The sequence below is a fragment of the Lissotriton helveticus genome, chromosome 3_1 (genome assembly GCF_964261635.1).
Source record: "Lissotriton helveticus chromosome 3_1, aLisHel1.1, whole genome shotgun sequence".
NCBI lineage: Eukaryota > Metazoa > Chordata > Amphibia > Caudata > Salamandridae > Lissotriton > Lissotriton helveticus.
In genome coordinates, this window is record NC_136061.1 from 216,054,115 (window position 1) to 216,078,191 (window position 24,077).

Below are 24,077 nucleotides of genomic sequence, written 5' to 3' on the forward strand. Positions count from 1 at the left end.
CAAGGCACAGATGCCCTCATTCTCCAGCAGGACCACTGGTGTCATAATAGACAATGTCTCTAATGCATTGGTCAGGTTGGCATGATATGGGTGCAGGTAATGGTGGTCATAGTCACCAATATCATCCTACTAAGTGTTGTCCAGGTTTCACAGATGTGAGCTCTTGCAGAAGGTCTATATGATGGAGTCACTGCGCAAACTGGCAAAGCCTAAAGAGCCAGCAGGAGGGACAGGGGCTGAAGCTAGCATAGTAGGGCCAATACATGAACTGGGGTCAGCAATACTTGAGGAAGACTAATGCTGTGGGGTTGGTCCACTGACCTTCAGAACCACATCAGAGAAGGATCTGCACTACCAGTGCTGGAGCTGCACTGAGAATTGAAACAGAGGAGCCACACGTACCTCTCTGGTATTCAACTCTGCACTCACAGCACCCCGGAACAAGTCTAGGGAGAGTTTCGAGGTGTCATGGAGGCAAATCCTGCAGTCATATCCTATGGGGAAACAGCAATTACTATGTGGATTTTACCACGCAGTACCATTACATTGCATGCGTTGCGTAGCCATTACTACGCATACCGTTACATCGCATGCGCTTTTACAACGCATGCAATGTAATGGGTCTCCATGTCGTTGTGAGGAAACTGAGGCTGTTTCCTCACAACGACGTAATCAGGCAGGAAATGGAGGACAACCAGCCGTTGCACAGAGATGACACAGCTGGGGAGAGAGGAACCACGAGGAAAGTGAGGCAAGTGGGATTGCGCTTGGGGTGGGGGCTACTTTTGTTGTAGTGTTGTAATGTTTGTGTAGTGTTGTGTAGTGTTTTAGGCTTTAGGGTAGTGTCGGGGGTCATGCCGGGTAGTGCTTCAGTGTAGGGTCCTTACTGGGGGTAGGGGCAGGGTCGTGCTGGGGGTAGTGTTTTAGGGTTTAGGGTAGTGTTGTAGTGCTTGTGTAATGTTAGGGTTTAGGGTAGTGTCTGCGTAGTGATTTAGGGTTTAGGGTAGTGTTGGTGTAGTGTAGTGTTGTCGGGTTTAGGGCAGTGTAGTGTTTTAGGGTAGTGTAGTAGTGTTTGTGTAGTGTTTTATGGTTTAGAGTAGTGCTGTAGTGTTTTAGGGTTCAGGGTAGTGTTGTAGTGTAGTGTTTTAGGGTTTAGGGTAGTGGTGTAGTGTTTGTGTAGTGTAGTGCTTTAGGGTAGTGTTGTAGTGTTTGTGTAGTGTAGTGCTTTAGGGTAGTGGTGTAGTGTTTGTGTAGTGCAGTGTTTTATGGCAGTGTCGGGGGTCGTGCAGGGTAGTGTAGTGTTATTGTAGGGAGTAGTTGTGCAGGGGTAGGGTAGAGTCACTTACCTTGCAAACTTTAACCACGAGTATAGCTTTACCACACATGCCTTTGCGTTGTATTGGCATGCGTGGTAAAGTCATGGTAAAAGTTTGCGAAGTAATGGCATGTCGTTGCCATGGCCATCACGTAGTAATACTATAGAGTACAGAGTGGGGCACAGCGAATTTGAGCAGTTTGTAGCTGTGTTAATTGGAAAGTTTTGGGTGCCCTCGTGGGTCGTGTTTCCGTCTTGAACACGAGTAGAAATCAGCTATGGTTGTGTACGCATAATGCAATGCAGATACATCCCCAAGTGAGGCACACCGAGTTCAAAAAAATGATTCATGAAGTTAATCATCCAAATGTGGGTGTGTTTATTTCAACAAGGTTGATCACAAAAGTTTTGTTGATATTCTTTTCATATCAATCCAAAGTCTATCATATGTATGATTTTACACGAGGAATAGACAACATAGATGACTCCGATGCATTTCGGGCGGAGCCCTTTCTCAAGGAGTGCTGGAAAGAAGACAGGGGGTAATGAGAATGAGAGTAACGGGGTGTGATGTAAAAAAATCTAAAGCTATACATGTAAGTGAATTACGTGCCGATCAATTGGTGTTCCTAGCATGTTTAAAAAAACGTTAAGGATGTCTTTCACGCTCTTTCTAAACTCACTGCCTTCCTTATTCCCCTCGAAATTCACCACTCCAATATGGCCCCCATCCTACCGCTGGTCCACCACTTCCAGCCCGTTTTCTATTTTTGTGACAGCTAGCCCCCATTACCCGCCTTCCGCGCACATCACTGTAGCGTTCTCACCAGACCCCGAGCTTGTGGACTAACGCGCCGCGTTACCATGGAATAGAAGTAAGTCACCCTCTGGACCCGCGTTCCTTTCACCTTCGCTCCCATTCACGCCCGCATAAAGGTATGCGCACTCCCTCGCTAGCCCACGAATAGACACCACCATATGCACACCCTTAACGTTTTTTTAAACATGCTAGGAACACCAATTGATCGGCACGTAATTCACTTACATGTATAGCTTTAGATTTTTTTACATCACACCCCGTTACTCTCATTCTCATTACCCCCTGTCTTCTTTCCAGCACTCCTTGAGAAAGGGCTCCGCCCGAAATGCATCGGAGTCATCTATGTTGTCTATTCCTCGTGTAAAATCATACATATGATAGACTTTGGATTGATATGAAAAGAATATCAACAAAACTTTTGTGATCAACCTTGTTGAAATAAACACACCCACATTTGGATGATTAACTTCATGAATCATTTTTTTGAACTCGGTGTGCCTCACTTGGAGCATCACGTAGTAATACCCGCGTTGTAATGGCATGCATGGTATTGGTATGCGGTGTAATGACATACATCCATCCTCAGGGAGCTGGGAGTTCACAGCCCTCAAGGGATGAACTGCCATGAGAGAATGGCTGCTGTTACTGACTGGACTCAAGACAAGCACATTTGACTGTACTGGGGAGACCGGTAACATCACTTTTCTTGAAAGAAATGGACCAGGAAAGCAGACGGCAAGTTAATTTACTTCCTGGCCCACGAGTTTCCAATGTGGTGGCAAACTCCGAACAGGACTGATGCTGGTGGATTTCCTATTGAGCTAGCTTAGCTGCTCTGCAGCCAATGTTTCTGCTTCTTCTTCTGCTTACTCCAAGTTGGGATGGACACCAAGCACAGAAGACCAATCTCCTGTGCATTGTGCCCATGCCTGAGGCGCAACACTCACTTACAGGGTTGTCGTGTATTTCTATAGGTTCTGAATCGATCCCCCTATTCCTGACCCTATTCTGGTTAAACTACCTAGCTAGTTAACTAACAGTCAGCCCATGAGGCAAGAAAACCCCCATGATGCAGATACCGTTATCTGACGCAGTCACACTACGGCACAGGAACGTGTTATCTGATTAGGTCATAACGCTTGAGATCTAATTAGACAAGCGACATTCCTCCAGCCCCTGATAAGGCATACGACGTTCTCATAACAAATCAAACCTATGACAACCTGGATAATCCGTGCGGCCATTGTTTTGATTTCACAGAGAACTTTAGTAAAGAATGTGCTAACGAGCAAGTCGTATGACATCTTTATTGACGTACCTATGTCCATCCTTACGTCAATCCCGGCACCTTTAAGGTATAAATATTGCCGACCTTGCCCTATGCAAACACACGCGTGGTGACAAGACGGAGCAGCCATACTTGCCGAAGCCGAGAGCAGAAGCAGACCCCGCTGGCAGCAGCCCCGCCTTCCTGACGCGCTGAGAGACGCGCTGCTATCTCAAGCCGAGAGACCCAGCACCGGCGCTTCCGGGTAGCCCTCGCAGGCAGCCTGGAATATCGAGAGCAGAGAAAGAGATACCATTCCTCATTCATCCTAAATTCCAGGTACAGAACTGAATAACCCCTCACAGAGAATTCTTTAGTTATTCACTTGGCAAAAACAAACTTAACTTAAACTGTAACTTTCTATTCCCGCCCACGCATTAGACTTAGGTCAGGTACACGGGGTAGGCGTATTTAGAAACACCAGTTGAGTACGTTTAGTCAAATGTATATGTGTATGTAAATATATTTTAATCATTTTAAACATCATATGGCTCAGAAACCATATCAATGTTTTTACAGTATTATTTTATACTATTGCTTCTAATGTATGCACTTTACTTAACAATAAGTATTGCAATAATATCGATCCATTTCTCTTGTACGAGAAAAGAGACTGATCAATAAATAACATCTTTTATTGAACACGCCCGTCTCTTCCTTTTCTCTACATTCTGATGAGACTAAGAATGCACGTACTGACTGAGTAAAATAATTGCCTTGTGCTCACACGACTCTTGAGATTGACTCTTGATTAGGGGAGAGCAAAGTTGTCATGTTCTATGGTTGTCAGAAACTAAATCCCTTCTTGTCTAATCAGGGGAGTTAATCCTTCCTTGAACATTCGAGAAAGTTTCTAGCGAACTCTGAGCTTAGCTGGCAAACCCAAAAATTAAGTCTAGTATCGACAGTAGTAGACCTAGTTAACGTCTGGCCTAGGCCTTTACTGCTGTAGGTACTATTCCAATGCGCAGAGCCTATTGGGAAGATAGGAACTACACTACATGGCGCCCAACGCGTTTGGAAAGGGCGATAAAACTAACGTAAGACATTTAGAGTAACTCAGTCGTGCTTTCTCACTCAGACCCCTTTTCCCAAATACTCCAAAGACGTCTGGAGTGGGTGAAAGGTTATTATATCCTCCAAAACCTCGCAGGAGGGAACTCCTATGTATGGTTCTTGGTCTAGTCAACGTTGAAGGATAAAACAGTTCCAGAATATTGTGCATCTAATCTCTGTTTCCATAAGAAACCTGATCTGCAAACAAAAATAATACCATCCTGTCAGTAAAATGGGAGACAGTGATGGAGAAAGAGAGGCAATTAGATTAGCTACTGAAATAGCAGATGCTGATGCTACCATGCAAGCAGCAGACGCGGATATAATACTCATTCCGGTCATTAAAAGGAGATCTATAACCTTAAAACTTATAGAAAATGGACTGACACCTAGAGGTGGCACAGTCATATTCGTAATTGAGGCACACGAATATCGGCAGACAGAGGTATACTATACATGGATACATTTTCCAGCAGCAAATGCTGTAACAAAGTACTTTCACTATTACAAAGTAGAGGAACCTCCTGAAACGTACACTCCTTTCGAGGAGGTGGAAGTACCACTCAAATTCCAAGAGCATTTGCTCTTATTTGATGGCGCCCTAATACATAACAATCACATTACAAGGCTCGGTCCTTTAGGAAGACCAGGAGCAACGTGGCCGGTCTTAGCCGGATACACACCACATCCAGACATCGAAAGAATGCCTGCAGCAGAGCTGTTAATACAGCTAAAACAACTACTAAAAATTCACAGACAATTAGTTCAGTATGTAATGCGGACTTCAACAATTCAGCCAGCGATTAAACTTCCACAGCTGACCCCTCACCAGGGGAACACAAATAAAATTACACCACAGAACATCCAATCCTGCCTAGGTAAAGTTCCAGCTAAACGGGAACAGATACCATTCTGGTTGGCACAGAAAATTACCCAAATAGAGGCGGTGTTTCCTGACACCACCCCGCTGGAAAAACACAGGATTCTGACTATATGTCTCCCAATGGGAATCGCACCACACATTGAGGACTGTGACACTTGGGGTACAGTCTTTGCTTCCATCTATACAAAAACGCACGGTGTTCCATCCATTTCGGTAATACCAGATGTGCTAAAACAAATTCAAGATGAATACGGTCCAGAACCTGCTTTAACTCTTGGTATGAAACTACTGAAAGACTTCAAGCAGGTCTCGGCTATATTATTAGCCAACATAAAAGGTGAAGCAGCGAACGTGGCGATCCGCCAGAGGTTAAAAGAGACAGACATAGCAGACCAACCAGCTGAAATTGCCAGAATCATAGAAAAATCCTATGAAGAACTAGGCAGAGATAGTCTAGGTGGAATACCAGTAAAACCGCAACTGACTACAAGTCCAGAAAAAATATTTTTTAATAATAATAATTCACCAAAAAAGAACTGGGATGGAAATAAACAATCCAATCCTAAAGAAAAGAAATTCCAGTCCAGAGGAAGGTCTCCTAGGCGAAGAGAGAAATCTCCAAACCCGAGACAAAGGTCACCCCAGAGTGACCCCTCTGGGAATAGATATAACCTTAGAAATAGGGATAATATTAAAAAACCTGATAGATATCAAGACATTGATACACGTCCCTCTCAATCTTTTCAGAATTCCTCGCAGAAATCGGAAAGAAGAGGACGATCAGAAGAGCACGCCAAGTCCAAAGACAAGGAACCTGCTCAACTGAAAAAGAAATCACAAATTCCAAAAAAGAAGGTAGCCAGTATCAAGGTAGTTAACAATGCCGAGAATACTGAGGACACAACTGAAAAACGGAGAGTGGGCTCAGACAATGCTAGACAGCGCAGCAGAGGTGAGCATAGCTCGCAAAGTCCTTATGAATCATCTGGAGACAGTGGACACGAATGAATACCTTCAAGTGGAAACTGCAGATACCAGAGTTAGCAAGCCCCACAAAATATACGAGATAACATTACGTATAGAGGGAGATAAGACTAGGAAAATTAGGGGACTATTTTGGGATAACCTCTCCAAAGGCTATGACATCCTTCTAGCTGAAAAAGACTGGCCACCAGAGTTTGTCAGGGAGTGCCCTCATGGCGAAGAAGTAATTATGCCTGCCTTCTCGAATCAAATACCGATTCATAAAAAATATACACTTGCTAGAAAGTGGGCAGTGGCCTTAGCACCTGCTTTATATAAAAATCATGTAGGATGGGATGAGGATTCTCCTCCTCACAAAGTCCAGTTAAAATCACACTTGTACACAAAAGCTGAACAGAGATTCAGCAACAAAGGAAAAATTGTTCAAGCAGTTCAAACCGCAATAGCTAGAGAAAAAGACATAGCTGACGGTAGACATATCACAGTCAGAACAGCTGAATCAGCCTTCGAGGCACTAACAACACCGTGTAATTTACCAACAACAACATTGAATCCGGAATGGATACAATGGGTGAATTCAATCACAACGGACAAAGTATACTACTACTTTGATCCAGAATTAGAAGAATTGAAAAATCTAAAATATGAAAAGACGTATCCTCTGCCAATCGACATTCTGCCTCTACGACATTACGCCTGTGTAATCTATACAGACGGACATGCTCAACCCTCCGTTTGGGGAGAACATGCATACAATCCCACATGTGAGATTACAAAAGAAGTGTGGCGCGGAGGTAAACTAAAACCTCTATTAACAAAATCACACTCAGTAGAAACTAATTCAGAACTACAAACTGAAATAATAGCTTTGAAATTGGCGCTAGATAATGCGGATCGCGAATTCCCGACACTTATAGTGTCAGATTCATATTACTGCGTCAAAGCATATAACAAGGATTTGCAGACATGGATTCAGAACGGTTACAAAGATGACACAGATGCACCAATAAAGCAGAGACTGCTCTGGGAACAAGTAGCTCTTTTGAAAAAAGAACTACCAAAGACTCACGTGACACACTCACTGAGTCACCAGCGTGATGGCGTTCACGTTGTAGGGAATTCATTGGCTGAAACAGCCGCAGCGGCAGCCAGTAAACCGGCTCCCGTAGATCGAAAAAAGCGTACATTAAAATACATTGACGGTGAAACATTGCTGGCGGTGAAAACGTCATCGAAAGGCGACTGCTCAGCGTTACCGATCAACTATCCACTCAATTATACATACATAATCGATGCAAACTCCGTCCCTTTTGCTCGAATCCCTGGAGTGGGGGATAGAGTGATTCCAAACATGGACAGGAGAAACTTGTTAATCGCAGACGCACACATGGGCGAGGGTCACAGACACCTTAAATTAAAAGATTCTCTGGAAGAATTACAATCACGGTACTGGTGGCCAGGCATGAGCCTGCACTACACCATGTTTGTAAAAAACTGCCCAAACTGCAACAGAGATCGCAGTGGGGAGAGAAGCAGTTTAATACCTCGTCGTATCAAGGCAGATAATATTACCAGCAAAAAGAATGGCTTGCGATTAACATATACAGGCTAGTTTCCACTTATAATGTAGATCACCAGCACTTGGCTGACGTCCGGACTATTATACAAGATTTGCGAGTCTAAATGGCATATACGCTAAGAGCATGCTACGTTCGACCATTTCTTTCACTCAAGCAAACCAGCCTGGGGGGGAAACATGGCCAAATGAGCACAGCCCAGCGGGAATCTTCTCACTTCCTTCCTGAGGGTATGGGACGGTGTAAAGAAAAAACCAAGGCAGAAAGCAATCTATAATAGAAAGGATATTAGGTTCGGGAGCTGGGTGGGTCAAACATCTAATAAGTGTCCAACGTAGTCTAAATAACTTGCCAAGAAATTCTCTGAAGGGATTCAGTCCGTACGAATTATTATTCGGAACTAGGATGCTGATCTCTGACCTTGATAGTCAGACTTCAGTGGTAATAGAAAAAACCTTTGATGTCAAAGACCGTTTGGCTATTTTGCAGGACTTAAACAAAACAAGAAAAGACCTGAGCAACATACAGTTGAAACAACAGCCAACGACCACTGAAGATTCACCACCTGTCCCAGCAAGACCTGTCTGGATTCCAAAAGTCGGGGATCTAGTCAGGGAGAAGATCGCGGTAAAGAAGGAATTTGGGCCTTCTTACAGAAAAGCAGTTCCTGTCTTGTCTGTCAACGGGACAAGATCAGTTGTACTACCGCCACTTGCTGGAAAAAAGGAGAACCGAGTTGTATCCATCGACCTGGTAAAACCACAACATGTGGCCGATAACAAACAGTAGGCCAAGTGGACTCCCAATAAGTAGCAGAACACCAAGGTTTGCTACCAGTACAGAGGTCCTATCAAAGAGGCTCATCACATTCGAAACGCCTACAGAAGAACAACGAGGACTATGCAACAATGCAATAGAACTAAGACCTCTGAAAACCCAAATAAAGACATTTAGCAGAGAGACACCAATCTATACTGAAGTACCAAGTGAAAATGCAAAAAAACAAAAATCCTGAACCAATTGGAACAATTGACAGAACTGCATCTGGTTACTTCATCAACTTCGATGATTCCTCTGACGGCTTCAGTGAACAAAAGACACAGCCATCATCAAAATCCTTTAAAGACAAAGCTAAGGAACTTTTGAAACAACTGAAAGAAACATATCTGGTTTCTCCATGGATTGAATTTTGGGTGGGTTTTGGTGCATTTATCCTCATACTTTGGCTCATCATGGTATTTACTTTGGGACGCTTCATTGAGGGAAAATATGCTAAAATGGACACAGCAAGTCAGAACATCAACTTGGTCCTCAAACCACACACATCTTCACACGTCAAGAAACGAGAACTTTCTTCAGAACTTTCTTCAGCCAACTTCACAGCAATTCCAATACCTGGTGGGGTAGCCTGGGACAACACTGACTATGAAATTTATGGTCCGGTCGAGATCCTGAAATATCCACACCAAATCAAGATCTCCTTGAGTGATTTTGCAAAACCAAACTCATTTGCTGATGATTGGGACTTTGAAAGTATAAATAATATGATGTCTGACTTAGTAATGTCTGCTAAATTTACAAAACATGATTATTTGCAGGGTTCTACAAATTATGATAGTATGTATTGCTATAACCATTATGGTAATCATTTCTTGCATAAATCTGCACAACCTAGAAATGTTTTAAATTATAATCAATGGGAACATTGTGCTACACCTCCAAAAGGGAGCTCTAGAACCGTTTATGACAAATATTCATATTTTTCAGGTTTTAACATAACTAATGCTGAAACATTTTATTACAAATTGTCAAACAAGACAGGGATGAAAACCATGATAACCAACACAAAATTGATTTATTCTGATTCGTTCTTTGAAAAAATGAATACTTTTGGATTTGATTATTGGGACAAAAATGTTGATTTGAAAAGTGTTTGGGGTACAAAAGAATGGCAAGTACAGGGTTTAGAAGCTTTGTTTAGAGCCTGCATGATCCCAGAACAAATGATATTTTTAAATGACACTGTTCAACAAACCACCTGTCTTGGCTTAGCCAAAATCAAAGATTTAAATAACCTGTCTATTCCAAAGCCAACAATGTTTAGCAATAGCTCTGAAACAGATGAAGAAATAGACATAAACCATATACTTAACCAAAACAGAACACATCCTGATTGGAAACAATGGTTAATCTGGCCCACGGATACAAATAACTGTCAAGATAGATTCCTGAATAAAACACAGGGTTTCAAAATGACCAGGCCAGACCCTAGATATCCCCAAAGACATCACCCAGGGATAATAACAACCTACAGTGTGGGCAAATTATGCCTTCAATGGCTACAAACTTCCACACTGTCTGAAATTAAGCAACACCTAACTTTACTTACTGATGGTGCTGACTTGCGTGATTTCATACTGGGACCACGCAAACAGCGTCATAAGCGTTTCATAGCAGCCTCTGTATATGCAGCATACAATGAGGCCTGGAAGGTTACTCAAATTGAGACAGCAGAGAGAATACGTGAAATTGATCGTATTAATTTGGAAAAATCACTTTCTGTAGTGGACAATGGGTTAATGACTCTGTCCTCCAGAATTTTTTCATTGGACAGCATTGTGTCTTCAGCAATCGATATATTATCGCAAGACTTACTGTTATTACAACATGGTCAGTCACAATTGCGTTCTATTGTACAGCTTGGCTGGACGTTACAAAATCTGCGTTCAGGCTACGTGCCTTGGCGTTTAATCAACACAACGTCACTATTCCAAATCTTTAACCTTACTGATAGACAAATCGGTATGGCGCAGAAGGGTGCTGATTATACAATCTTGAGCATTGAAAAACTAGAAAGATTACCAATGACAATGTCAGAACGACCTGTCAGTGAATGGATAATCCACGGAATCATAAATATTCCAATCTCAACCTTCAGGTTTCAATACTGCCAAAAATATATACAGGCTGGCATGTACGAGAAATTGGGAAAGGGGTACCTTAAAACAACTTGGAACCTGCCCTATTCACATGCATGTGTCAGTAATAAAGGACAGAAAGTGTTTCTTAGTGGCAACAATTGTGCTATGTCACTAAGCGGCACGCTTCTGTGTAACGGTATTAGTTTGCACGGAGCCTGTGAAGGGAATTCATACAACCTTTCATGTCACCAGCAAGGCGCACCTGCAACTGAAATAGAACCATTCTTTCAAAGACTCTATAATGGGAGTTACATTCTTATTGTAGACCGCAGATGTTGTAGTCTTATGCCCGGGACTCCTTATCTCGTCACTACGACGGCGAAGGTCAAGTGCTGTGGACGTTCTTTATTCCCCAGCTCCTTTCCAGACAGGGAGGCAAGGGCATGGCCCAATTTGAAAATTACTTCTATTCGAATAGATACTTTAAGCAGAATGAAAACAGTGCTTCTTCAGACGCCTACAAGGCTCACGTCATCTAAAGAAACGTATGATCTACAAGTCGCAAGGACGACTGCAGAGATACATACATTATTATCAACTAATTCCCCCGTACATTTCGCGGAAATCCTTAGCGAAATCTTAAATATTTCTGATACCACTGGGGTCTCAAAAGTATTTAAGACAGTATTTTCGATGGCATTAACACCATTCAAAGCCATACTGGGTATTTTTCCAGATTTCGTCCATTCGATTTTTGGCGGACTTCCCCTGATCCTGGGACTAATTGCAGGAATCCTATTCCTAGTCCTTATTTTTCGTTATGGCAACCCATGTCACAGATCAAACTCTCGCGACAATGGAAGATACGATCCTAGCCATTGGATACCGGGACCGGATATCAAAAATCCTGGGACTCTCCCGGCTTAGAGACCTAAACATGACTTGGTTTCTATCATTTCGACCAATGTGGCAAAGGTGTGTTTTACCTGTACTAAGGTGTCTGCTATGCGGAGAAGAATGCGTGTTAGACACCTGTCTGACGCTACAATCGGATGCGCCGGTGGATGCAGATACACTGTTGGTTCCTACCAAGGTTCACGCACTGTGCTGCCCTCAAAGGCTGCCAATTCTGATGACGGCATTCCTGGAATCTTCACCACTACGATTGAAGAGTAGTGAAGTTCAAGATGAAAGCAGCATCGAACAGGTACGACCTTCTGTCAGCAATGCAAATCAGAATGTCAATGGAGACAATCATGCGCACGAATGCATGGTTACCCCTATTTCCGACTTAGAGGAACTTTCCCATGAAGCTGTTGACAGTTTTTTCGAAAGCCTGAATGATATGATGTTCTCTCCGGAACAGAAATAGAGACTTTTGAGTAAACTCGCACACGGCGTTCCCTGAATTCGGCCTTCAACTTTAAAAATAAAGTCACATGAACAATTACAATCCAGTTCACGGACAGCAACTTTTTTCAGCAAGCCCTTAAAATATTTTTCTATATATTTTTTCCCCGGGACACTGATCTTCTGCTTAAAGTAAGAAAACTATTCCTAGAGAACTAAGATTTCTATTTTTAGATACTTTATAGACTTTATATAGACTTTAGCTGCCCGCTGGTATGTTCACAAAATATATTATGTGATGAAATGGTTTCGACTTTTCTTTCTGTATAGCCATATTAAGAGCCATTTCATGTGTATTTCTCATATACCAAAAAACAATAATGCATAAAATGCTTGCTTATTTTTGCATTTAATTCATAGCTTAAGTGCATACAATATATATGACTGCAATTTTTCAGTATATTTGAAAATTTCAAAATGCATTTATGTATTTTGGGGTGGTAAGGTATACACTATACTCTATAGTATGTTGTACTATGTTATACTATGCATAGATTAGTAGATATGACCATAGTTAGCGTGGAGTGGGTGTCGTGTATTTCTATAGGTTCTGAATCGATCCCCCTATTCCTGACCCTATTCTGGTTAAACTACCTAGCTAGTTAACTAACAGTCAGCCCATGAGGCAAGAAAACCCCCATGATGCAGATACCGTTATCTGACGCAGTCACACTACGGCACAGGAACGTGTTATCTGATTAGGTCATAACGCTTGAGATCTAATTAGACAAGCGACATTCCTCCAGCCCCTGATAAGGCATACGACGTTCTCATAACAAATCAAACCTATGACAACCTGGATAATCCGTGCGGCCATTGTTTTGATTTCACAGAGAACTTTAGTAAAGAATGTGCTAACGAGCAAGTCGTATGACATCTTTATTGACGTACCTATGTCCATCCTTACGTCAATCCCGGCACCTTTAAGGTATAAATATTGCCGACCTTGCCCTATGCAAACACACGCGTGGTGACAAGACGGAGCAGCCATACTTGCCGAAGCCGAGAGCAGAAGCAGACCCCGCTGGCAGCAGCCCCGCCTTCCTGACGCGCTGAGAGACGCGCTGCTATCTCAAGCCGAGAGACCCAGCACCGGCGCTTCCGGGTAGCCCTCGCAGGCAGCCTGGAAGAGCAGAGAAAGAGATACCATTCCTCATTCATCCTAAATTCCAGGTACAGAACTGAATAACCCCTCACAGAGAATTCTTTAGTTATTCACTTGGCAAAAACAAACTTAACTTAAACTGTAACTTTCTATTCCCGCCCACGCATTAGACTTAGGTCAGGTACACGGGGTAGGCGTATTTAGAAACACCAGTTGAGTACGTTTAGTCAAATGTATATGTGTATGTAAATATATTTTAATCATTTTAAACATCATATGGCTCAGAAACCATATCAATGTTTTTACAGTATTATTTTATACTATTGCTTCTAATGTATGCACTTTACTTAACAATAAGTATTGCAATAATATCGATCCATTTCTCTTGTACGAGAAAAGAGACTGATCAATAAATAACATCTTTTATTGAACACGCCCGTCTCTTCCTTTTCTCTACATTCTGATGAGACTAAGAATGCACGTACTGACTGAGTAAAATAATTGCCTTGTGCTCACACGACTCTTGAGATTGACTCTTGATTAGGGGAGAGCAAAGTTGTCATGTTCTATGGTTGTCAGAAACTAAATCCCTTCTTGTCTAATCAGGGGAGTTAATCCTTCCTTGAACATTCGAGAAAGTTTCTAGCGAACTCTGAGCTTAGCTGGCAAACCCAAAAATTAAGTCTAGTATCGACAGTAGTAGACCTAGTTAACGTCTGGCCTAGGCCTTTACTGCTGTAGGTACTATTCCAATGCGCAGAGCCTATTGGGAAGATAGGAACTACACTACAGGGTCCTGTTCCTCTTTTCATCAGCTGCCTGATATCCACAGGAAAAATGTTCCAACTGGAGTGCAGAGGCAGGAGTCAAGGGGGAGATCTAATGCAAAAACATGGGACTTTGGCAAACATCAACAGGAGGGGGTTGGAGCCCTCAGTGCACGTTTGCACCTCTAGTGAGGGTAACTGCCACAAGTATGTAATCTAACACCTCACTCGCTAGGAGGGTACTGTGCTCTGTGGCCATACCAACTCTATACACACCCTGACTCTTCTATCTAATGAAGGAATCCAATATTTTGGAATCATGCACCCTTACTGTTCATGCAAAGGTGACTACTATTCCCAAAAACATCAGCAGTGGAGAGTTTGAGGATTAGCTGCTGCCATGACTGGTGGTATTCTATGCTTGGGTGCTGCAGCATAAGCTAAAAGACGCGAAGGAACATGGAAATAGAGCAGATGACAATCAATGAGAACTGTGGATAAGGAATGATCTCAGCATGACAGAAGCACTTTCCAATGTACACCTTTGGGCAGAAAAAAAGGCAACTTGACATGAGGCGCTTATCTCTGGGGAGGAGGGTGTACTGGATATTATTTAGTCATGTATATATGGCACAGACGTGCAAAGTCCTGTATTACAACAGGAAAAGAAGCAGTCTATAGTCCACCGCAGAAGCAGAGATTAAGAGCCAGGGTGTAAAAATAATTATGTGAAGCTATGATAAAACAATTCCATTAATGGGGTACAAGAGGGCAATATCAGAGCAAATGATCCACAGTTCAAGTGCAATAATCTCACTTTAGAGAGTTTACCTTCAGAGAGGAGAATGTGATTAAATCCCATTGCCAAAACCATAATATGCTTTCTCTGAAAGAATTAACATTAGGGCAATATGAAAGCTGCGTTGAAAGCCAACACAACAATCTAATTTTCTGAGCAAAGAGGGGAAAATCCCTTTTAGTGCGGATTGATTTCAGTGACACTTAACATTCAATCCTTGGTCCTCAGAGGTCCTTGGAGGGATAACTCCATTGATGGTAGGGAAACACAGCATCCATAGTCATCCATTATAAGGTTTTTATATTAATAAGGATTACATTTAAGTGATGTATAAGAAGCTTAGCAATAACCCTATTTAATACACAATTAATATAGGTGTTGTACACTCTTAAAATACTAGAAACAAATGTGTATAGAGATACGAGGGGGAAGATCAACATTGTATACTTGCCTACTGTAATGGCATCAAAGTAGGACTTGCAATAGGATCCCGGGTTGTTCGTAGTAGAACTCGGATCTGCACTCCACTCATGGGAAAACATCAACTGGCTGCCAGGGAGTTGAACACTCGTGCCCCCGGGAGGCTTCCCTGCATCAAAAAAAAAAAAACTTTTTCAAACAGGCCATTGTGAAGTTTTCCATCACAGAGACAGTGATCAATAAGCGAATATAGTCCGTTTCTATGAGCCCTAGCAAAGCGGTTACTTCCCAAAACCTCAAATACATTTCAAGTAATTGGTAACCCCATAATTTACAGCTGTACACGTTGTGGTCAGGATTTAAGGTGCCCAGATTAAGCATGCTACACGACAACCCACTCGTCTCTCTAGCTTCCTTGCAATGGTCACAGGTTTCCACCAGGAAACATCCTTTACAACGAAACTTTTACAACGCAGTGCTTTCACAACGCAGGTTTTACAACGAAAACCATTACAACGCATTGCGCTGGGGGGCGCTCTAGGATAGGGAATAGATTTAATTTACTATCCAACACCTTCCCTAGTGTCCACGGGGACTGGAGTTGGAATAGTAAATTAAACTATTCACTATCCAGCACCCCAAAGCGCTATGCGTTGTAAAGGTTTGGGTTGTAATACTTGCGTTGTAACAGCATGCGTGGTAAAAGCATGCGTTGTAACGTCATACATCCGTTTCCACCTGCTACCACTATTGCAATCACCCTCCCCTCTCACTCTGGGTATTAAGGTACGTGCCTTTCCCTCCCTCAGAATTCATACAGCACATCTTATCTGCTGTTTGTCTTACTAAAATATTCTGCCTGGCACATCCTCTGATAGTCACCTAAGGGTGCTTCTTTGTCTTCTGAGCCTCGTAGAGAGCAGTGACTAATAAACATCTTGCTCCTTATTTTGAAACAAAAGAGTAGACCAGCACCTTCTTGCATAACAAACCACGTGTTTCCCATTTGCATCAATGTATTTGCTACCATTTTACTTGCACTGTGTGTGAACAATACATTTTACTATCCATGTCAAAATGCAACATAGTTCATCTAATCTGTATGCTGCTGTGCGCCTCCCATCTCCCCTTGCCTTGCAGAACTGTGCCTCATTCTCCACACACTGTCAGTTAATTTGCCAAAAAGCATCATGAACCTAATATACTCTATCACGTCCTACGAATGTCACTCACATTTCACTGTATTAAGTAGGACTCAATTGACATCAGGAACTCAACTCTGGCACGCCTTAACGTTGGAAACATATCATATTGCTAACTACTAAAAACTACTTTTACTCCTCTGTAATAACCATGGTACTAACCACAAAGAACTTTTCACCACAGTAAGAATGTAACTAACAGGAGAGACAAACATTGTCACGGCACAACGAATTGTCCGATCTAGATACAAAATTGATTCACCCGTAATTTAATTCCTATGGATTAAGAAACGGCACATAAAATGGTCATGGCTATAATGGTCTACATCACTAAACTGAAGTGATTACAATAACAAGCTAGGTAAAGGTTGTGGTCAAATTGTCCAATAATCATGTTCATAAACCACTGAATCCACTTGCCTTCTACACTTACATAACTTTTCCTAAGTGTGTGCCTCGGAGCCAAATGGACGTCCTATCTTCAGGATGCTAAATGTGTAGGAACAGAAGTGCCCACAAGCACAAAGTAGTGGTTAGAGAGCAATAGAATAGGTTACTTAATTTAACTAGAATCATCTCGATGGATTGGAAATCGGGATATTGGAGTTAAGTAGTGTAAACAGTCGTAGAGTAGCGCAAAGCAGAGATCATAGAAAGGCCCACGCCTGGTCGCTAAGAGCTTTTAGGGAACTCAGAAAACAGTACGAAGTTGGGAATACCAGAGTAGTATTTTATATGCAGAGATGCACATGTTTGATTAGTGCTGAAGTCTTCACAAGGCATGAGATCGAAATATGTAAAGTAATGCACAGTACATGCTACCTGTAAGAGGGGCAGAAGGTGAGAGAAAGTCCACAAATGCAATGATCAAAGAACACATGCAATACAGTGGTGCAGGAACAATTTTAAGACTGGGGTTGCTGCCAACTGTTTTACGTCGGTGAAGTCATAGGGTTGGTGAAGTAATCCAACAATTGCACAAAGAACAAGTGTAGCAAATAAGCCTCGGTAGTAGTGGGTCTAGTGGTGTCCTTTAAAAAAAAATGATCCCAAATATAAGACTAAAGTATGTTGTGCTATGGTAGTGCTTCTTATTTAAAGCACATCTTCCACTAAAATGGCCTCTTTAAATATCCACTACATTAGTATCAGCCATGCAGTTTTACTGGTAAACCTTTATGGCGCACAATGACAACCAGATTTCTGCTCCTATTTATTATGTGTGCATCAAACAATTGTCTTGGTTTGTTTTGCCCCCATTACATTTTGTAATCCATCACACTTCAAAAATTATAAACAATGTATGTACCTCAGTTGTACTTTCTAGGCTGCTGCTAGATTTGGAAATGTTTTAGTTCATTCACAAGTATTTACAGTTTGTGTGTGGAAAAACATTTGCCATCCTGCAGCCTTTCCTTTCACACTTCCTTCACCCGGGCAATATCGGGTGGTTCAGATTAAAAAATGTCAAGTACAAAATCAAGCAAAGGAAAAATAAACACAAATCATCATGTTATATAACTAGCAGTTTGTCAGAAGACAAACCCTGACTCTTGTCCATTTGCTGTTAGGTCAAAGCAGAGGTTAAGTGAAAAACAAAATGTAACGGCCTTCGTTATTGCTCATTCACCCTCTGAGTTCCTACAAGGTCATCTTGGGGATTCTACAGTACATTTGTTGCACAAGCACATTCAGAGGGCCCGCATCAAGAAGAAATCACTTGGATGCCAGCAATCAGTTTGAGATAATAAACAGTATAGTTAAACTCTCACTACTTCAATTGTTCTCCCTACTATTATCGAAATAAACATTTTATATCGTTTAGGAGCTTAGCTAAAAGTATAAACCTCTGATTTATGACTAGAGAATTCTTTTAAATGACCATATATCTCAAAACTAGAATCGTCCCATCTAAGCCTTCCAGCTTTACATGGAAAAATCAATCATAGTTTTGATGATTGAATCCCCAGGATGAGCCCGTATACATTTCACTGTTCCATGGCACACTCTGAGGGGCATAAAGCCATGATAGTTGCAGTAACAAGCACTGCCTCCCTACATGAGGCACACAGTTCAATAGACCGGTGATAGGCAGTTCCCCGACTTTCGTAAGGACACGTGCTTCCCCGAGGCCTACAATTATAGAGCAGCCTTTTAACTGCTAAAGAGCCTTCTAATTTAGCCAGCTTTCCCCCCCAAAAATACCCTCTTTTGCAAAATGTTACATCCATAGCTAGTCCTGTAGTGCAGACCCTGAGATAAAGCCTTAGCCTGAGCTAGGCAGTGTAAACTACACTGCCACTCTTGTGCCTAATCCGCTACATCCAATGGACCAAAGTTAGTTTATCTAATGCTTATGTAGCTTAACTCTGCTTCCAGATGTGTGCTTTTAGATATCAATCTAGTTTCACAACGTCATGTATAAAGTGCCAGTGGAATTGATTGTTCTCAGAGTGAGAGCATCCGACTTTCTCCTGGATGGTGGATTTTTTGGCAAGACATGAGACCAGCATTATGCATAGACTTATTTACTTACTTCTGATCAGCAACCAATAATAGTTCCCACAATAGAAAATAAACTGCATCACAATGAAAAAACTCAAGTCCATATAAATCCCTCTGGCTTCCATGTTCTTCCTCTTTTGTTTACTAATTCTGAGCAGATAAGTATTACTCAGAGCTTTATCCATTCGTTATTATATTATTGGATGATTGTGTAAATTGTATTTCAGTTATAGAGTATGTTAGATCTGGGGGTCTCTAGTTGACAATGGTTATCACCTTTGTTCAAATACGGACCCTTACTTCTAAGTCAGGATAAGGGGATTACACTCCTTAATAACCCCTGCTCATCCCCTTGGTAGCTTGGTACGAGCAGACAGGCTTATCTCAGAGGCAGTGTGTTAAGCATTTGTGAATATAGACAGTAATACAGTGATAACACTACAGATGGACACAACACAGGTATTTATAAAAATAAGTATTCTTTATATAAACTTAAACACAAGACCACAAACGACAAAAATCCACAATACTACACTTGAGATTACTTAAAAGATGATCAAAGTCTCTTAGTTCAAGTTGATGGTAAATGAGACAAAGTTCTCAACAAAGTACCTGGATGCGTAACGCAAAGTGAACAAAAGGCTCGCAAAATGGGAGATGCGTCGGTTTCGTGACCCTGGGTACTGGTGCGTCCTTCCTCAATGCTTGCGCAGAGTAGGGGACTCGTCGTGAGCCTTACCGGTGCGGAGGTGATGCGTAGATTCTTGGTCTGCGGGCCCGTTGTGGTGCGCAAGATGGCGCCTTGATGCGATGCGATCCAGTTGCGATGCGAGAAGATGGCGCCCTTGATGCGGCGGCGATGAGGATGCGATGACGCCCTGGCAGCCTTGCGATGACTCTATACTTTGGAGCCACGACAGGCCCTTCGACACGCTTCTCCGGTGATGCGATGGTGACTCTTGATGTGGTCACGCTTCTCCGGTGATGCGACAGCAGGCAGCTTCGATGAACACACGCTTCCAGGGAGATGCGGCGAAGGCTCGTTTCTCCGGCGATGCAACGATTTCAGCTGCGGCAGCGACACGCTTCTTCTTGATGCGTCGCGCATCCAGCTCCCAGCGGCACGCAAGTGACTGGAGTCAGAATTCCCAGCAAGGAAATTCAGGAGGGAGCTGGAGGTGAAGTCTTTTGTCCCTGAGACTTCAGCAGGAGGCAAGCACAGTTGAAGCCCTTGGAGAATATTCTGTAGATGAAAGCCCTTACAAAGTTCCTTCTCCTTTCCCTTGGCAATGAAGCAACCACTGCAGGATAACCCAGCAATCAGCACACTGGCAGAGGGGCAGTCCAAACTCCTGCAGCTTCCTTGGTTCTTCTCCTTGGCAGAAAGATTTCTTGTTCCAGAAGTGATCTAATTTCTTGGGAGCAGGGTCCCAATATTTATACCCCAAAATACTTTGTTCTCTGAAGGCAGAGAGGCCTCTGCCTAGTCCAAACCAGTTCCTGAGCACTTTGTTTACATGACTCTTCTTCCTTTCACTGTGCAGGGCAGAGACATCAGACAAGCCACAGGGGGTGGAGCCAGCATTGTAGAGTGAAGGCCCAGCCCTATTCAGGTCCCAGGTGCACTCCTCCCTCCCATCTGGATGTAAATCTCTCTATTCACCACTGGGCTGTCCCAACCGGTCTCCTGGAATTTCCCAGCCCTGTCACACACAAACCTAGACAAGGAATACACAACCCAGCAGAGGCAGGCTCAAATGGTTAGGCAAGCAAATACCTGCTTTCTAAAAGTGGTATTTGCAAACAGAATATTAAAATAAACTTTACTAAAAGATGTATTTTATCATTCTGATTTCAGGTATACTAAATTTGAATTTCTACTGTGTTCCCTGAGTCAGTTAGGATTATACGGATGTAATAATCTTAACTGCCCATTCTGGCCTATGAGAACAGCTAGCCTTCAATAGTTAAAAACGAAAATGGCTGCAATTCACTATTAGAACATGCTACACACATCAGAGCATGACCTACCTTATACTTACAATGCACCTTGCCCTTGGGCCTACCATAGGGATGTCTAACATGAAGCAAAGAGAACGTTTAGGGCCTGGCAAGTGGGTGCACTTGGCCAAGTCGACATGGCAGTGCTAGACTAAACGCAGGCCTGAGACACACTTTACAAGCTACTTCTGTGGGTGGCACAACCAGTGCTGCAAACCCACCAGCAGCATTTGACTTACAAGCCCTGGGCACACATGGTGCACTGTACTAGGGGCTGACAGATAAATCAAATAACCCAATCATGGAATCCAATCAGTATATCAATTTAACATGGGGAGCACTTGCACTGTGGCACTGATTAGCAGTGGCACAGTCCCCAAAGCATAAATCCAGCAAAAACATATCAAAACAGAGGTGGCAATCTCATAGTACAATGTATCTATGAGAGAAAAGCTTGTGTGAGAGTGAGGGGTATGATGAGTCTCCAAAGTTGGACACTGTTATGAATTTTCAAGAGCACTTTGACCTGAATATTGATGAGAGGAGTACCAAAGGTAAACCTGAATGCAATAGGTCTATAGGTGGAGTTTGCATAAAAAAGTATGCAAATTCAGGATTATCATTTACAATCGATAACGAGGATGTTTGAAGGAACAAATTCAGAGAAAATCGGCATGCATCTCTACTTCTGATATTAATTCCAAAAGCTATAATGGAGAAACGATTGACATGTTCGGCTTCAGGTGGTTATCCTTTTTCTTTAACATTCATGGGGTAAGTTATATATGGCTAAGAGAGGACCATCAGTCCTGGTGTGGCAGGATCAAGGCCACACTGAATCAAACAGTGTGGCGAGAGTGTTGGTGGAGGACTATGGAAGTTCCACTGGGAATGATAGGCAAAGAAATGTCCTAAAATTTTGAGCAGGCAATAGGGGTTTTTCGAGGGCTTTGAAAACAATATAGTGTTCAAGAGTGATGCCATTCCAAAAGTTAACATGTTGAGGATGGTGCCAATGATGGCACTGGAGGAGGTCTTAAAGGACTTGGAAAATTTGATAGAAATGGATAATATCAAACCAGTTGAGTGTTCAGACTGCATTTCCCTGGTGATGGAAGCTTGCCATAGCAATGGCAAGACCAGTCTGTGTGGATTTGCGACACATGAACAATAACATTCTCATCAATAGTTTTCCCTTACTGAAGATCACAGGGATGGTGTTAAGTTTGAAGGTGGGTACATGGTTTTCGAGTATCGATCTTTCCAGTGCATATCATCAGGTCTCTCTCATTCCGAAGTCCAGGAAGCTACACAGCATTTATCACATCTTTGGTGTGTTTTCAGTTTAAACTTATGCTGTTTGGTTTAGCATCGGCTGTACCTGTTTTCCAACTCCTCATGCACAGTTTGTTTGGAAAAGAGAGTGGGGTGATGTACTTTCAGGATGACATTCTAGTCTTTGGGAGGATAGAGCAAGGCACGATGAGAGGTTGCAGAAGGTGATGGGTATACTGGAAAGCAAAGGATGGACTGTGGAGCTGAGTAAGGGCAAGTTTGTGTACAGGACTGTGACTTATTTGGGGCATGCGATTGAAGAAGGGGGGTAAAACCTAAACCATCCTTGATAACATTCGAACAATGAGGCCCCAGCTCCCAAAACCAAGGATGAGGTAAGGTTATTCTTGGGGATGGCCAAGTATTGTGCAAAAAAATGTATTCCCAATTTTGCAGTAAAGGTGTTTAACATTAGGTAGTTGCTTTAGAAGCATGTGACATTTAAGTGGGATCTGTTCTGTAAAGAAGAGTCCGGTTATATTAAGGGTTACCTGGAACAAGGGCCTACCTTGAGTAGTTTTGACCCCAAATTGGAGAGTTATATAATGACTGATGCCAGTAATAAAGAACTACGAGCAGAGATATCCCATAATAGAAAAGGAGGCCCTGGCTTGCACATGGGCACTGGAACATTTTCATGCTTTTGTATGGGGTAGACCAATTACCATTCTGTACGATCGCAAACCCTTAGTTAAGTTACTAATTATGGAGGGGGATGTTACAGCATCGGCCAGGATTGTGAGGTTGTCGAAGAGGATGAAGGATTGCATTTACAGCATGGTATATGTTTCAGGAAAAGGCAATCTGGTTTGACCAGAATGCTGTGTCCTTTAGAAGTGTGAGAGGATGACCCTTGAAATGATTTTAAAGTGGCTTTAGTTCATGATTCAGGGTCACCAGCTACCAAAAAGGAGGATTAGGAGTAAAAATCGAAGGAGGATAACATTTTACAAGTTGTTTTGAAGTATATGTCAGACAGCTGGTCGAAAAAAGACGATTTGCCTTAAGAGTGTAGACCGTTTTGGGAGATTAGGTCAGAGTTGTCTGTGGACAGGGAATTTGTTTTTAGAGGGTATAAGATTATTCCTCCATATAGGGTGCAGGACACGATTTTGGATCTTTGTCAAAAGGGTCTCTTTGATATAGTAAGGAACACATCAGTTGTAAAGGAATTGTTTTGGTGGTGAGGAGTAGACAAAGCAGTGGAAAGGGTTATCCCAAAGTGTGGAATTTGTTCATCATCAGATAAAATGTTGAGTACTTTAACCCCTTGCATGTTGCCGCGATTCTGCGCCTGTGCGGCAGAATCGCGAGTGGGCGGGTTTATGACGGCCCCCAGCCGTCATCAGCACACGAGCGCCGTAGTGCATGACGGATGGGGGCCGTCATCAGCATGCAAGGGGTTAAGACTACCCGTGAGTGAAGGTTTCATTCCTAAACAGCCTTGGGAAGGAGTGGAGAAGTGTGGCTCAATGGTTACAGCAGGCAGACCTCGATGCAGAGCTCTGGGCAGGGACCAGGGTTCGATTCCCGCCTTGGCGGGCCTCGGGCTCATTAATTCCCCTGACCGGATATTCTCGCCTCAGTGCCTATTCTGATCATGGGTCCCGCGTTGCAACTCTGGGCATTGGTTGCTTAGTCTCCACAAAG

General features: G+C 42.7%; 1 protein-coding gene across 1 annotated transcript in view; it reads right to left on the minus strand.

The window, feature by feature from the left end:
* Positions 1 to 24,077, minus strand: part of MMP28 (matrix metallopeptidase 28) — a 515,249-nt gene that overhangs the window by 125,293 nt on the left and 365,879 nt on the right. The window contains exon 6 of the mRNA XM_078679617.1: positions 15,416 to 15,553. Coding sequence (XP_078535743.1) covers positions 15,416 to 15,553 — 138 coding nt within the window. The remainder of the gene's footprint in view (positions 1 to 15,415; positions 15,554 to 24,077) is intronic.